Here is a 14,098-nt window from a genome sequence, read left to right as displayed (position 1 = left end):
ATTGTATCACTTTGGACTCCCCCATCCAAACTAGACAATGTTGGCCTCAGATGTGTGAACCTAGTGGTCATGTAATCAAAGCTGGTTTCATAGAATGCATCTTTATTCCCCCATGACCCAGCAGATCCAACAGAACTACCAATCACCAGGCACTATGAGAACCCAATTCTGAAACCAGCTACCTGTCCTCAAGCAGTCAAAATACTTAACCTGTTCCAATTTATCATTCACTTGAGAACCAACCACCTGGATATTTGACTACAAAAAAAACCTCACAACTTGTTGCGAACCCTTTGCTTTACAAGATCTACACGTCAACTTTAAAATTTTAAAATCCATTCAAGAAACCACGGGTGTGCCATGTGGGAGACAGGAAATCGTAACTCAGAGACTGCAGTAACTAATCTGTAAAAGTGAATTATCTCTATCTTATTTATTAGTCACAAGTAGACTTACATTACAATGCAATGAAGTTACTGTGAAAATCCCCCAGTCGTCATACTCTGCTACCTGTTCGGTACACTGAGGAAGAATTTAGCATGGCCAATGCACCTAACCAACATGTCTTTCGGACTGTGGAAGGAAACCCATGCAAACACAGGTGGAATGTGCAGACTCTGCACAGACAATGACCCAATCCGGGAATCAAACCGGGATCCCTGTCGCTGTGAGGCAACAATGCTAACCCACTCTGTCACTGTGCTGCCCATTCTCCAAATGTTTTTCCTATAAAGGCAGTCAGAATTAAAAGTTCCAGCAATTAATAAATATGGGTGCAGAGTTAAGTTGTGGGTTTGTTGGGGTACAGGGTGGGGGGGGCAGGTGGCGGGGGGTAGTGGTGGGTAGTGGTTCTCTTTTGCTTTTGACAGACTTGGACATGTGTGGAGGTTGGGGAAAGTAGTGGTTGGAAACCTGGAAGTCACATTTTCCCAGCAATGCGTGTAGTTTGAACTCTGCCATGTATATGTGATGTCAATAACGGGTTTTCAACCCAGAGCTCAGCCTTGGCTTTGTTTCCAACATTGGATGAAGATTGTTGGAGCCTTAGTAGTGGGGTTCTTACTAACCCTGGGAGGAGTACGTTATCTGGCCCCTCGAGTCTGCTCTGTCGTTCAGTTAGATCTGGTTGACCTTTTCATGGACTCAGCTCCACCTACCCGCCCACTCACCATAACCTGTAATTCCTTTACTGTTCAAAAATTTATCTATCAATGTCTATAGTGCGGGGTGAGGGAGCAGCATTGCAGGTTTTAGGGGATGAAGATTGATTAATGGGTTTTGGAGGAGATTAGGAGATGGTTTAGAATGATTGGGGTGAGTCTGATCATGGGCAGTTATCATCTCCCTCCTGAATTCTATAATCCTTGCATGAAGGAAGGCAGTATCTAAAATGCTGCATAAAAAATGAGGCACATGGCTTCATTCTTATATTTAGATTTTCAACCTGACTGCTGTGAGCAGATTGGCTGGCCACCCCCATGCCAGCCCTCGTTTGCTAATAAGGGAAGTGGGTGGGTTGTAGTGTTGGTGGGGTCACACTGCAGATTTCTTTCCACATCTTAATCTTCCACTTGATCCAAACTGAAAGTGGCAATGCAAGTGGAGAAGGTAGTCAAGAAAGCGTACAGCATGCTTGCCTTTATTGGTTCGGACACTGAGTATAAAAATTGGGAAGTCATGTTGCAGCTATCCAGAACCTTAGTTAGGCCTCATTTAAAATATTTTGCACAATTCTGGTCACCGCACAACCAGAAGGATGTGGATACTTTGGAGCGGGTACAGAAGAAGTTTACCAGGATGTTGCCTGGTCTGGATGGTATGAGCTATGAAGAGAGGTTGAATAAATTTGGTTTGTTCTCACTGGAACGATGGTGGTTCAGGGGTGACCCTGATAGGGGTCTACAAGATTATGAGTGGCATGGACAGAATGGATAAACAAATGCTCTTTCCCAGGGTAGAAAAGTCAAGTATTAGGGGACGTAGGTTTAAGGTGTGTGTGGAAAAGTTTAGAGGACATATGCGAGACAAGTTTTTTACACAGAGGGCGGTGAATGTCTAGAACGCGTTGCCAGGGGAGGTAGTGAGAGCAGGTATGATAGTGGCATTTAAAGGACAACTAGATGAATACATGAATAGGATGGGAATAGAAAGATATGGACTCTGTAAACACATACAGTTTTAGTTTAGGCAGGCATCATGATCGGCGCAGGCTTGGAGGGCCAAAGGGCCTGTTCCTCTGCTGTACTTTTCTTTGTTCTTTGTCCTTTGTTCAAACCCACCATTTTGAGGTGGGCAAAAACCTTTCCATATATCTAGTGTGTTCCGACTAAACATTTAGCTTTGAAATGGGATTGGATAACTAAGCATTTGCCAGTGTAGCTTTTGGAAATCTCTAACGTGTCACAAAGTTTGGTCAAGCTACTCTTAATTGGCACTGCTGAAATATCTTTAATGTCATGTCAACTGATTCAGTCTGAAACATGAATTGTGCTTGATCAATAATGCATTAATAGTGAAATGTATGAGTTCAAATTAAAATCCTAAAGAGGTTTTTACTGATGGTGGCTTATATGTTGCTTTCAGCATCTGAACATGAATGAAATTCTGAGCTTGATCAAAGCTGTTGCAGTCCAATGAAAAACTAATGAGAATATACATAACCATAGGATGATGTCTGTGATGGGAAATCTTGAAAAGCAGCAGAACAGGAAAACTTAGTTTCAGATGCACAAGTGGATAAACAAGAGCAAGCTCAAACATCTTCAATTGCTTCATCCATGACCTTCCCTCCAACATAAGGGGATGTTCATGGATGATTGTGCTGGCATATGTCTTTAAGGGATCCCAATATACCATCACTAGAAGGGAAATATGTTGTGTAATCCAGTCTCAGTATCACTTTTACTTTGAGCACACACACACACACACACACACACACACACACACACACACACACACACACACACACACACACACACACACACCTCTGTTGTCTTCAAGCTTTATACCTAAGTATAACTGCTCCCATGTGCCTTGTCTCTATAAATGAACCACATAATGTATGATACAAATACTGTATGAGTGATTGGTGCCTTGTGGCTTGTACAGTAAATAAGCCCAAGATATTATATCGTTATAATAACACAGTAGATTGCACAATATTCAGCACCATTCATGACTCCTCAGATACTAAGAGTCCGTGTCCATATGCAGTAAGACCTGGACAATATGCAGGCTTGGGCTGAGAAGTGGCAGGTAACACTGGCATTACATAAGTGAAAGGCAATAACTATCTCCAACAAAACAGAATCTAACTGTGATATTCGGTGGCATTACCATTGCTGAATCCCCCACTAGGGATTCTCATAGAGCAGAAATTGAAGTCAGCTAGCCATCTGAATACTGTGGCTATAAGAGCAGGTCAGAGGTTTGGAATTCTGTGGAGAATAATGCACGGTTTCCTCCCATGGTCTGAAAGACGTGCTGGTTAGGTGCATTGACCATGCTAAATTTTCCTTCGATGCACCTGAACCAGCACTGGAGTATTTTTCACAGTAAGTTCATTGCAGTGTTAATGTAAGCCCACTTGTGACACTAATAAATAAACTTAAAGAAGAACAAGTCAGAGGTGTGATGGAATGTTTTGCACATGCCAGGATGAGTCCAGCTCCAACAACTCGTAACAAAGCAACCCTCCCCAACACCCTACTCAGTTAGTTAGAGCATTGCGGAGAGTTATAGAACAAAATTATCTAAGGGTGCAGGCACATAGCTCCTTGAAAGTGGAGTCACAGGTGGATAGGGTAATGAAGAAGGCATTCAGCATACTTGGTTTCTTTGGTCAGAACAATGAATACAAGAATTGGGATGTCTTGTTGATATTGTACAAGACATTGGTAAGGCCACACTTGGAATACTGTGTCCAGTTCTGGTCACTCTATTATAGAAAGGATGTTATTAAACTAGAAAGAGTGCAGAAAAGATTTACTAGGATGCTACTGGGACTTGATGGGTTTGAGTTATAAGAAGAGGCTGGATAGACTGCGACTTTTTTTTCTGGAGCATAGGAGGCTGAGGGATGATCTTATAGAGGTCTATAAAATAATGAGGGGCATAGATCAGCGAGATAGTCAATATCTTTTCCCAAAGATAGGGAGTCTAAAACTAGAGGGCATAGGTTTAAGGTCAGAGGGGAGAGATATAAAAGGGTCCACAGGAGCAATTTTTTCAAGCAGAGGAAAAGTGCTGGCAGAGGTAGTAGTAGAGGCAGTTACAATTTTATCTTTTAAAAAGCATTTAGGTAGTTACATGGGTAAGATGGTATAGAGAGATATGGGTCAAATGTGGGCAATTGGGACTAGCTAAGCGGTAAATAAAAGGGTGGCATGGACAAATTGGGCCAAAGGGCCTGTTTCCGTGCTGTAAATCTCAACGATTCTATCCACAAACATTATCTCCCACTCCCACCCCCACTGATCATAGTGACAGCTGTGCGTATCTTCCACAAGATACACTGCAGGAGTTCACCAAGGCTCCTTAGGCAGTAACTCCCAAATCTCATGACCATCTAGAAGGTCAAAAGCATAGACACATGGGAACATTCCCACCTGCAGATTCCCCTCCAAATCACTCACCATTCTGACTTAGAAATATGTTGCCAGTCTTTCATTGTCACTGGATCAAAATCCTGGAATTCTCTGCCTAACAACACTGTGAGCGTACCCGCACCGCAGGGATTGCAGTGATTCAAGAAAGCAGCTCACCAGCATCAGGCAAATTAGAGGGTGATTTTCCCAAAAATATGGAATTGGCGAGAAAACTGGTGTAAATCATGACTGTGCGCAATGACAGCAGATCCACACAGTCTATGTCTGAACCTCGGCACCCCAGCCTGGGGCAGCCTCCCCCACCCCGGAACACCGGCACTCAGTGCATCCCTGACCACACTCTGTGGCAAGACAATGCCACTGCATAGTGCCTTGAAGGAGAAGGCTGAGCAGGACTTCTTCAAGGACCCTCACCCAGAGAGCTCTGAGAATATAGAAGCCCCCACTCCCCATCCACTCCCCCCTCCACCCTATATATCACAGGTCCACGGGCCAGCACCAGAAGATGTCTGTAGCATCCTCTGCTCACAGTACTTACCTCCTCAAGCTTCAAGGCTGCCACACCAGATTGAGACTTTCATATACCTACTCTGATTCATACCATGACATCACATCAAAGAGGTGGGAGATGCTGACATGGACTGAAATTGCTGTGTCGATCCCGATAATGGCATGCTAAATTATGGTAAGTGATGCAAATCAGCAGCATCCCGGTTTACAGCGCGGTCCCAAAGGTGCCATTTTCTCCGATTGGGAGATGCGGACGGATCGTAAATGCTCGTGGGGAACCTGTGAAATGGCTGACACACGCATCTCTCGATCCGACCTGTTAAAAAACGTGTGCGTGGCTATGGGAGAAACGCCCCCTAGGAATGGGCAATAAATGCCAGTGATGCCTACATCACATGAATAAATCATATGAGTCACAAAAATATGAATTATCAAGAAGACAGTCCATCATCTGTGATTAACCTGATTTCAAATAAAAATAATTTTGAACCATTTCGCACCAGTTTCTCAATAAATTCGGATATTTTAATACAACTGATAAATTCTTATAATTTGTGCTATTGTCACTGTGACAACAGAAAAACAAATTTAATTTGAGGGGTGCACATGGATGGTCACAAGCAGTGGAAATATTTCATGCTCTTTAGTTTAATCTGGGTCCTGGCCAATTTTGTGGAGGGCAAGTGATTACAATGCTTTGTAAACCAACAATAAAAATCACAGAAATGGAATTTGTGCTCGCTATAACCTGTGTTCAAGTTGCCTTAATTTGTTTTAAGATGGTTTGGCCAATTTCCAGAAAATTGGGCTGGTAAAAACCATTGCAAGCAAATTGAAATTCAAAGCCATGAAGTGGTGCACTTATATATCAGGGCATCCATTTTCTGGTGACCTTATGCTCTTCAATGCTGTCAGCTTTAAATGAGAGCAATGGCTTGGAATGTGAATTCAGATGCGTTAAAACTGTAGTTTGTTGATAAGATGTGACAATTGACGAAAGAGCTATTTCAATCCAACAGCAGATTTAATTACAGGTGCATTTTTGCTCCAACATGGTGAGTGCTGCATTCTTAGACAGTTTGATGGAAATTAAAGACTCCAATGCTCACCCTACAGAAAATCATTTTTCTGAAAACAACAAGTCTGCTAGTAGATACAATTCTCAAGTCAGAGTGTCAAATTATAAAATTTAAAATATAACAATTTTGTTAAAATATAACAATTATGTTCTTATGTTCTTATTTATTTTGTGCTCAAAGTTTAAAACTGTGGAATCAGCCAGCAAACTCATCCATGTCCCATTTCTCCAGCTCCTTTACTCCTTGTTAATCATCCATTGCCATACCGTCACTAATACTATGTAATTCCTCTCGAATGAAAGATTTGAGCTGGCATACAGAGTGTAGCAGAAAGTGATTGAGGTGATTATCGTGAATGAGGTGTCTGTCTCTTTCAGACAGTAGGGCAGAAGTGGATCAGCTGACTTGAGCATTCAATGGAAATTGAGAGTGAGTGATGACTTTTCTTGAAGAAAATTTGAATCATAGAATCCCTACAGTGCTTCCTTCTGGAAGCCATTCGGCCCATCGAGTCTGCACTGACCACAATCACATCCAGGTCCCATTCCCGTAACTGCACATATTCACCTTACCAAACCCCTGACACTAGGGTCAATTTAGCATGGCCAATCAACCTAATCCACACAGCTTTGTACCGCAGGTCAGGACTTGAAGATCACACTCTGTGAAACTGTGGCATCTTCTTCAGACCATGGCTCATGGCTCAGTCTTCTGGCTGCATCTGTCAGCTGCTCCTGTATTTGACATTTTTGGCAGGCAGCAGAAAAAGATTCACGGGGACATGCAGTCATGTTAACTGATAGTCAACTGAGTGAACCGAGAACTGCTCTTTATCTAATTCGTGCCCCTCAACATGTGGCTGCAGTCTTGAACAATATTTGACAATATTTTTAAAAATTGAACCTGAGTAGATGTTCTGAATTTATACAGGTTTTAGGTCCATTATGGTTCCAATGGAATTGTAAATGAACTCAACTTGAAAACTCTTGTGTAAATAGATCTCCAGACCACCAGTGGGTGCAAATCTTTTAGTGCAAATGTAGTGCAGCTCACTACAAAGTAAAACTCCTGATATCCAAAGAATCACAGGATTCCTACAGTGCAGATTAAGGCTCCCCCCCCACACCGGCTGGTGGCATGATCAGATCCATGCCCAGAAAAGACACTGAATATGATATCCATACTTTTAAATAAATAATAGCATCATTAAAGTGCTTGACACTGTCGCGTCCACCCTTGAAGCATCCCTCCTCTCTCCCCCACCCCGAAAATCACAACTAGATTTTGCAAATAAAAACCAATCGTGATTATCATGTCGAGGGTGCAGATATGTCTGTAGCCCCTGGGGATTGAGAGACATGCCAGGGCATCGTTCCTGGAAGGAAATACCAAGGGGCATTACCAGAGGGCACTTCCAGGGGGCTCCAGGGGTGGGAGGGTACCCTGCTCCATTGGGAGTGTTCCCTTCTGTGGAGAGGAGGGGGATGTATAGATTGGAGGTGGGTCCCTATGTCCACATCGGTGGTGGAGGGGGTTCAGCTTATTCACCAATGGGTCCTGCTGTCCGTGTGGGGGATGGGGGAGGGGGGATGCCATTTAATTGAGTTTTAAGAAGTCCAGGGGTGAGATTTTTTGACCTCTCTCGCCCCAAACCGGAAAATCCTGTCTAAGGTCAATGGACTTTTCTATGGTCCGCTGCCCTGCCCGCTCCAATTCCCGTGGCAGGTGGAATGGAAAATGTCACTCCCAATCTCAGCTGTTTTAGGCTCCACCCCTCCAGCTGGCTGTGGGAACTGTGCCATCCTTTTGAAATTGAACACAGTATGGTTAGATCTGGCGAGAAAAACTGACTGTTAATCCTGTGATGTTCACACAGGTTTTCTTGCCTGTTCCAGCCCCCTGCCAACTTTGGGAAGATTGCACCCATCTCTTCATTTAGAATTCATAATGTAGGGTTTTGCATATGAAGAAATTAAAGCCATCACATTTCATGTGAATGGTCTTAATGCACTTGCTCAACGTTCCAATATATAAATAAAGAAACCAAGAGTAGGCTATTGGCGCTTTAAGCCTGCTTCGCCATTTAATAAGATCATGTCTGATTTAATTGTGGCTTTGGCTCTACTTTCCTGTCCGTCACCTTTAACTGCCTTGCCGATCAAGATGTTATCCAATTCATGTTTAGAAATATTCAGTGACTGCCTCCTCTCCTCAGGAAGAGAATTCCAAGGACTAATGAGCTGCTGAGAATAAAAAAATCTTCTGATCTCTTTCTTAAATGGGAAACCAGTTATTTTAGTTTCGCCCATGAGGGGAAACATGCTCACAGCATCCACCTTATCAATTTCCTTCAGAAAGCCCAACAAGTTTGCTCTCAACAAATCAGTGCTCAATTTCCATTTTCCCAAGGGACTGTTAATTTTGGCTCAAATGGTCATTTCTGGAAGTTTCCCACTACTGAGGTTAAACTGACTTACCTTTACACTCTTTTTTCAACAAGAGTGTGTTTGCATTTCTCCAGTCCTCTGGCACCACCCCGAACAAAGACTGGAAAATTATGGCCAGTGCCTCTGCAATTTCTATTCTCACTTCCCTCAGTATCCTTGGATGGATCTCATCTGGTTCTGGCTTCTTTGGAAAAAGAATCAGGCCTCACTGAGGCCATTTCCACGATAAAAACAAATGTAAGGATTTAAAGGAGCCTTGCAGCTGTTACCACTCAGTCAGAGCTCCAATGCTGCTACTACAATATTGTTTCATTACCCCACTGGGGGTCCTGACCTACAGTTTGGAAGGTCTTGTTCTATATTCACTTCGGCTTTCAGTTGTAGTGTCATCATAGAAACCTAGAAATCATAGAAACCCTAGAGTACAGAAAGAGGCCATTCGGCCCATCGAGTCTGCATCAACCACAATCCTACCTGGACCCTATCCCCATATCCCTACATATTTACCCACTAATCCCTCTAACCTACACATCTCAGGACACTAAGGGGCAATTTTAGCATGGTCAATCAACCTAACCCGCACATCTTTGGACTGTGGGAGGAAACCGGAGTACCCAGAGGAAACCCACGCAGACACGAGGAGAATGTGCAAACTCCACAAAGACAGTGACCCAAGCCAGGAATCTAATCCAGGTCCCTGGAGCTGTGAAGCAGCAGTGCTAACCACTGTGCTACCGTGCCACTCACCAGATATTTGTTCTAAAGACACTTTTTCTTCTTCTTCTTAGTTTCTATCTCTTTTGTCAGCCATGAAACTTTGGATATATTATTTATATGATAGAATACTATTCCATAAATGGTTCCCTACTGATCTATTTGGCCCCATCTCCTTCCCAGAAACAGGTCTAGCACTACCTTTCTCAATGGTCTAGAAAAATAATGATGTAGAATTTTTTCCTGAATGCACTTTAGGGTCCCTGGTCTCTCTTTGTTCTTTATATGATTTCTTTCTCGATCTATATTCAGATAATGGAAGTTTCTCATAACTACTCAATAATTCTTAGAACTCTCTGTAATGTGCTTGTAAATAGAACAAAAGAAAAAAGAAGTACAGCACAGGACCAGGCCCTTTGTGCTGACCATGCTGTCCTAATTAAACTACAAACAAGAATCTTCTGGCCCTTATTCTGTCCATTTCCCTCTATTCCTACCTATTCATGCACCATCCAGATGCCTCTTAAATGTTGCCAATGTGCCTGCTTCCACCACCTCCTCTGGCAGCATGTTCCAGGCACCCACCACTCTTTATGTGAAAAACCTCTCCCCCACATCTCCCTTAAATTTTCCCCCTCTTACCTTGAACTTGTGGCCCCTTGTAATTGACATTTTCACCCTGAGAAAAAGCCTCTAACTATATGTTCCTTTATATTCTTCCCACAAGTTAATGATCTATAGGCTATGAGCAATGTGATTGCAAGTTTTTTGTGCCTGAGGTTCAAGCAAATTGATGCTGTCCTTAAATTCTCTAGAACATTCTTTCTGTCCAGCACTGCAATGTTATCCTTAACACTGCTAAGCATCCTTTTTATTCTTCCTTTCCTATCTTCTCTGAATTCCTTATATTCAGCTCTATTTCATGCCCAGACCTGCTAGTCTATGCGCCACGTCTCTGTTCTTGCCACAGCATCATAATGTGCCCATGGCAATCTGCCAACACACAATGCCAGTTAGCCAGCTTACCAGAAAGCATGTCTTTCACTGACTGAAGCATTTTCTTACCGTTATTGTTCATGCACCTCTGGAAGTTACACCTCTGTATCACATCTGGGGATAGGTCATGTTCACAAATGCTGCTGTCTTCCTCAGTCTTATTTGTTTCCAAGTTCATACATTGTACCACTCGCTGTTGTAAACCTCCTCCGCAGGATACAGAGCACTAAATGATTACAATAAACATATTTTTATATAGAACAGTGTCAGCAAAACTTCCATCTTCATTAATATAACTGCAAGTAAACAACAGAGGCTAATAATCTTAAGACTTATGTCACAAATCCCTGTTGCAATGGAACATATCAACAATATAATCACTTGTTGCAGGTTCAAATCGGTTACAAGGTTGAAAAAGTGCATGAAGCCTTGTTGTTTTCAAATAATAATGCTTTTGGATTTAAGATTTGGATTTTGTCCTCCAAAATTCTTTCACACCATCCAAGCACCCAATGTAGGCAGTAATGCCAAGTTAACGGGAACAAGTATATGTCTCTTTTTGCTGCATATCTGCAATGGAACTTCAGTGTCAACAGCCAATGACTGTTATTACAACATCAGATATCAACTCATGCCTCTGGACTTGGGCCCAATGCTAATGACCTGCACTATAAATTCAGGAGGCTTCAAAAATGTGTTGGGGGGGGCATACTTTATGTGCCAGCAAATTTGTTTCATTGCAAGGGACTTAAAAGTTTTTATTTGATGTTTTCAAAATTAATATTCCCATTGAAGACCAATTTGTTTGTTTTATTAAGAGTGTTTCGCCACATACTTATTCCCTCGGATTACAGGATTTTCCCAAAGTTTCTACCACTAGGGGATTATTTTCCCCAATTCCTTTTCTGCAAATCCTTTTCTGCCTCGAGCATAAGCCTGTGGTTTGACAGCTATAATAAACATTCAAATGAATTCAAACTGTGGACTCAGACTGAATTTTAAATCCCAGAAGCGACAGATCTTGAAAATCTAAAGTTTCAATGCAAATTAGAAGTGATGTTTGTTTACAGGCGACACAAATATCTTGCCCATTGATGTTTTACCAGGGAATTTGCTCTCCAAATGAAGGTACATTGCACGTTTTTATGACAATTGATGAAAAATGTATATTCAGTGGTAATTACTGACTGTTTTACAAAATAGTGGCACGGATATCAGGAGAAATTTTACCAGGAATTAACTGAATGGATTTGATTTGAACTAGGCTTGTGACATTAATTTTCTTGTCAAAATAACTTAATTTGTTTGTTCCTGGGAATTTACTGTTTACAGTCACGCAAAAGCTGAATTTTCAAGACCAATCTTTAGGCTGAAAGTCTTGGAGTGACTTTTACAGGTGATTGACTTCTACATGAGTGTATACTTCAGATATCCCAGACAGTTGAAGAGGATCAAGTAATATGCACAGTTAAATTAGTAGGGTTGCAGAAACTGGCGGTTAAACTAATAAACAGGCCAATTATACACCACAGTGGCACAGTGGTTAGCACTGTTGCCTCACAGTGCCAGGGAACCTGGTTTGATCCCCAGCTTAGGTGACAGTGTGGTTTGCACATTCTCTCCATGGCAACATGGGTCTCCACCGGTTGCTCCAGTTTCCTCCCACAACCCAAAAGACCTGCTGGTTAGGTGCATTGGTTGTGCCAAATTCTCCCTCAGTCTACCCAAACTGGCACCGGAGTGTGGCGACTCAGGGATTTTCACAGTGACTTCATTGCAGTGTTAACGTAAGCCTACTTGTGACACCAATAAATAGAAAACAATATACCTATAGTTTATCTGACCTTGCAAAGTCCATTATCAATATGCATCCAACTGGGACAAAACATTTTAAAAATGCAAACAGAAAGATGATAAAATGTGTCACTGTGCTTTTAACTATTCAATTACTGAGATTCCCTCTTCAATTCTGATGTTGAATTAATAGTGTTGCCTTAAGTTGCTACAGAAATTCAGGTTCTAGATTTGACTTGCCTCACTCCAGGTACCAGCTACCCATTGAGTACACGGCTGAACATTGCAAGGCATGGTGAAATGAGGCTGAACCTTCACGTTGCACTGCTTGTCTTCCATACAGCGGACCAGTCGTTTCTGAATCCCATCGCCACACGTTTGTGAACACTAAAGGAAAATGCAAGCAAGAGATATTCAAGAAAACAAGATCAAATTACGTCATTTTATTAGTGTTTCTTTTCAAGTGCAATAATTTGATCAAAGGTGAGCACCGCACCCCCCCCAGCCCACCCCCCCACCACTCTTCAATCACCTCACTCCAAGCAGACAAATGCCAGTCGGCGCAGGCCTTTTGATTGCAGTGAAGGTTCGTGATTGGTTTGGCTCCAAGGAACTGGCAGTGGAAAGGCCGTAATGGTCTTTTTTCACGGCTGTCCATACAGTAAATGTCGCGGATTTTAACACCCCCGCCACAGTTTTCTGAGCACTGTGAACAGAGGGGAAAGAATAATCAGTAGATATCGTTCATCAGTCTTGAAGACAAAGATGGATTCACTTTCCTTATTTGTGCTACAAGAAACCAGTCACATCTAAGGACCAAGATGATACTGACTTTTAATTCAGTGGCAGCAATTGGTATATAAGGATGGATGTGTTTTATTGCTTTTTGACTTGAATGTGAATCTCAAGGGCATACAGGGGATGGGCAACAAATACTGACCTTTCAATGCTCAGCCCATGAATGATTAAAAAAAAACTTCCTCCATTTTGTTGATTATCAGTACCTTTTTATATTTCTTTATTTGGTCTCATATTTCCACAGTGGGTTGAATTGCAAGAGGTTGATTAAGTAATATTTCTTAGATTGAGCTGCTTAATGCCACTTTTACAACAATTGAACGCGATGTATGTGGGAAGCTATGTGTTGTGCAAATCTACATCATCACCTCTAATTGGTAATTCTGAAGCCTTTAACAGGCTGAAAGAAAACACATTAACTCAAGGAGGGGGTACTGTCCCAGCCCATTGTGCTGCCCGAGCTGTTGGGCATACAATGAAGATTCGAATGAAGGCCTTGTAGAGGATTTTGTTTTATTCATTCGTGGGCCATGGGCATCGCTGGCTGGCCAGCATTTATTGCCCATCCCTACCTGGCTGAGGGAAGTTAAGAATCCACCCTCTTGCTGGGCCTCTGAATTCACAGTAGGCCAGACCAGGTAAGGATGGCAGATTTCCTTTTCTAAAGGACATTACTGAATGAGATAGGTTTTTCTGACAATTGACAATGACTTTATGGTCATCAGGAGATTCTTAATTTCAGATATTTTTTATTGAATTTGAATTCCATCATTTGCTGTGGCAGGATTCAAATGGGTTGGGGTGGAGGTGGTGGACATTGAAAACTGCTGCCTTTACAATTGGCACTTGCTGCTTACCTTGCTCCAGTTGCCTATTTTCCAGATGGCACATGGGCGTACAAAACATCTCCGAGCAGGGGCTGGTTTCTTCATTGTTTCACAGTCTGAGTCTTCTTTAGTGCTACACTCGATTTGTCTCCACATAGCACCAACTCCACATGTGGTGGAACACTGCATTGGACAAAGTTAGGGGAAAAAAATGAAGCACACAAAGTCATCACAACTGAAAACAGACACAGCAATCTGCTAATGTGCCATTAGCAGCAACACATGTAATTAATATGTTTGATATATCCAAACATGTAAAATTAATC

At 42.2% G+C, this 14,098-nt stretch overlaps 1 protein-coding gene across 2 annotated transcripts in view; it reads right to left on the bottom strand.

Annotated features, from left to right (window-relative positions):
- The window catches only part of LOC145362534 (A disintegrin and metalloproteinase with thrombospondin motifs 12-like), a 510,217-nt gene that overhangs the window by 43,867 nt on the left and 452,252 nt on the right, over positions 1-14,098 (bottom strand). The window contains exons 20-23 of one of the 2 annotated variants that reach the window (XM_080218577.1): positions 13,803-13,955; positions 12,680-12,853; positions 12,388-12,534; positions 10,423-10,579 (exon numbers count right to left, since the gene is read on the bottom strand). In XM_080218577.1, the coding sequence (XP_080074703.1) occupies positions 10,423-10,579; positions 12,388-12,534; positions 12,680-12,853; positions 13,803-13,955 (631 nt within the window). Of the gene's footprint in view, positions 1-10,422; positions 10,580-12,387; positions 12,535-12,679; positions 12,854-13,802; positions 13,956-14,098 lie in introns of those variants that run through there. The other variant, XM_080218596.1, reaches the window with a different exon arrangement.

This window comes from Carcharhinus amblyrhynchos, chromosome 1 (assembly GCF_965287045.1).
Source record: "Carcharhinus amblyrhynchos chromosome 1, sCarAmb.v2.hapA, whole genome shotgun sequence".
Classification (NCBI taxonomy): domain Eukaryota; kingdom Metazoa; phylum Chordata; class Chondrichthyes; order Carcharhiniformes; family Carcharhinidae; genus Carcharhinus; species Carcharhinus amblyrhynchos.
The sequence above is the reverse complement of the archived record's forward strand: the minus strand, read 5'-3'. Positions and strand labels throughout refer to the sequence as shown.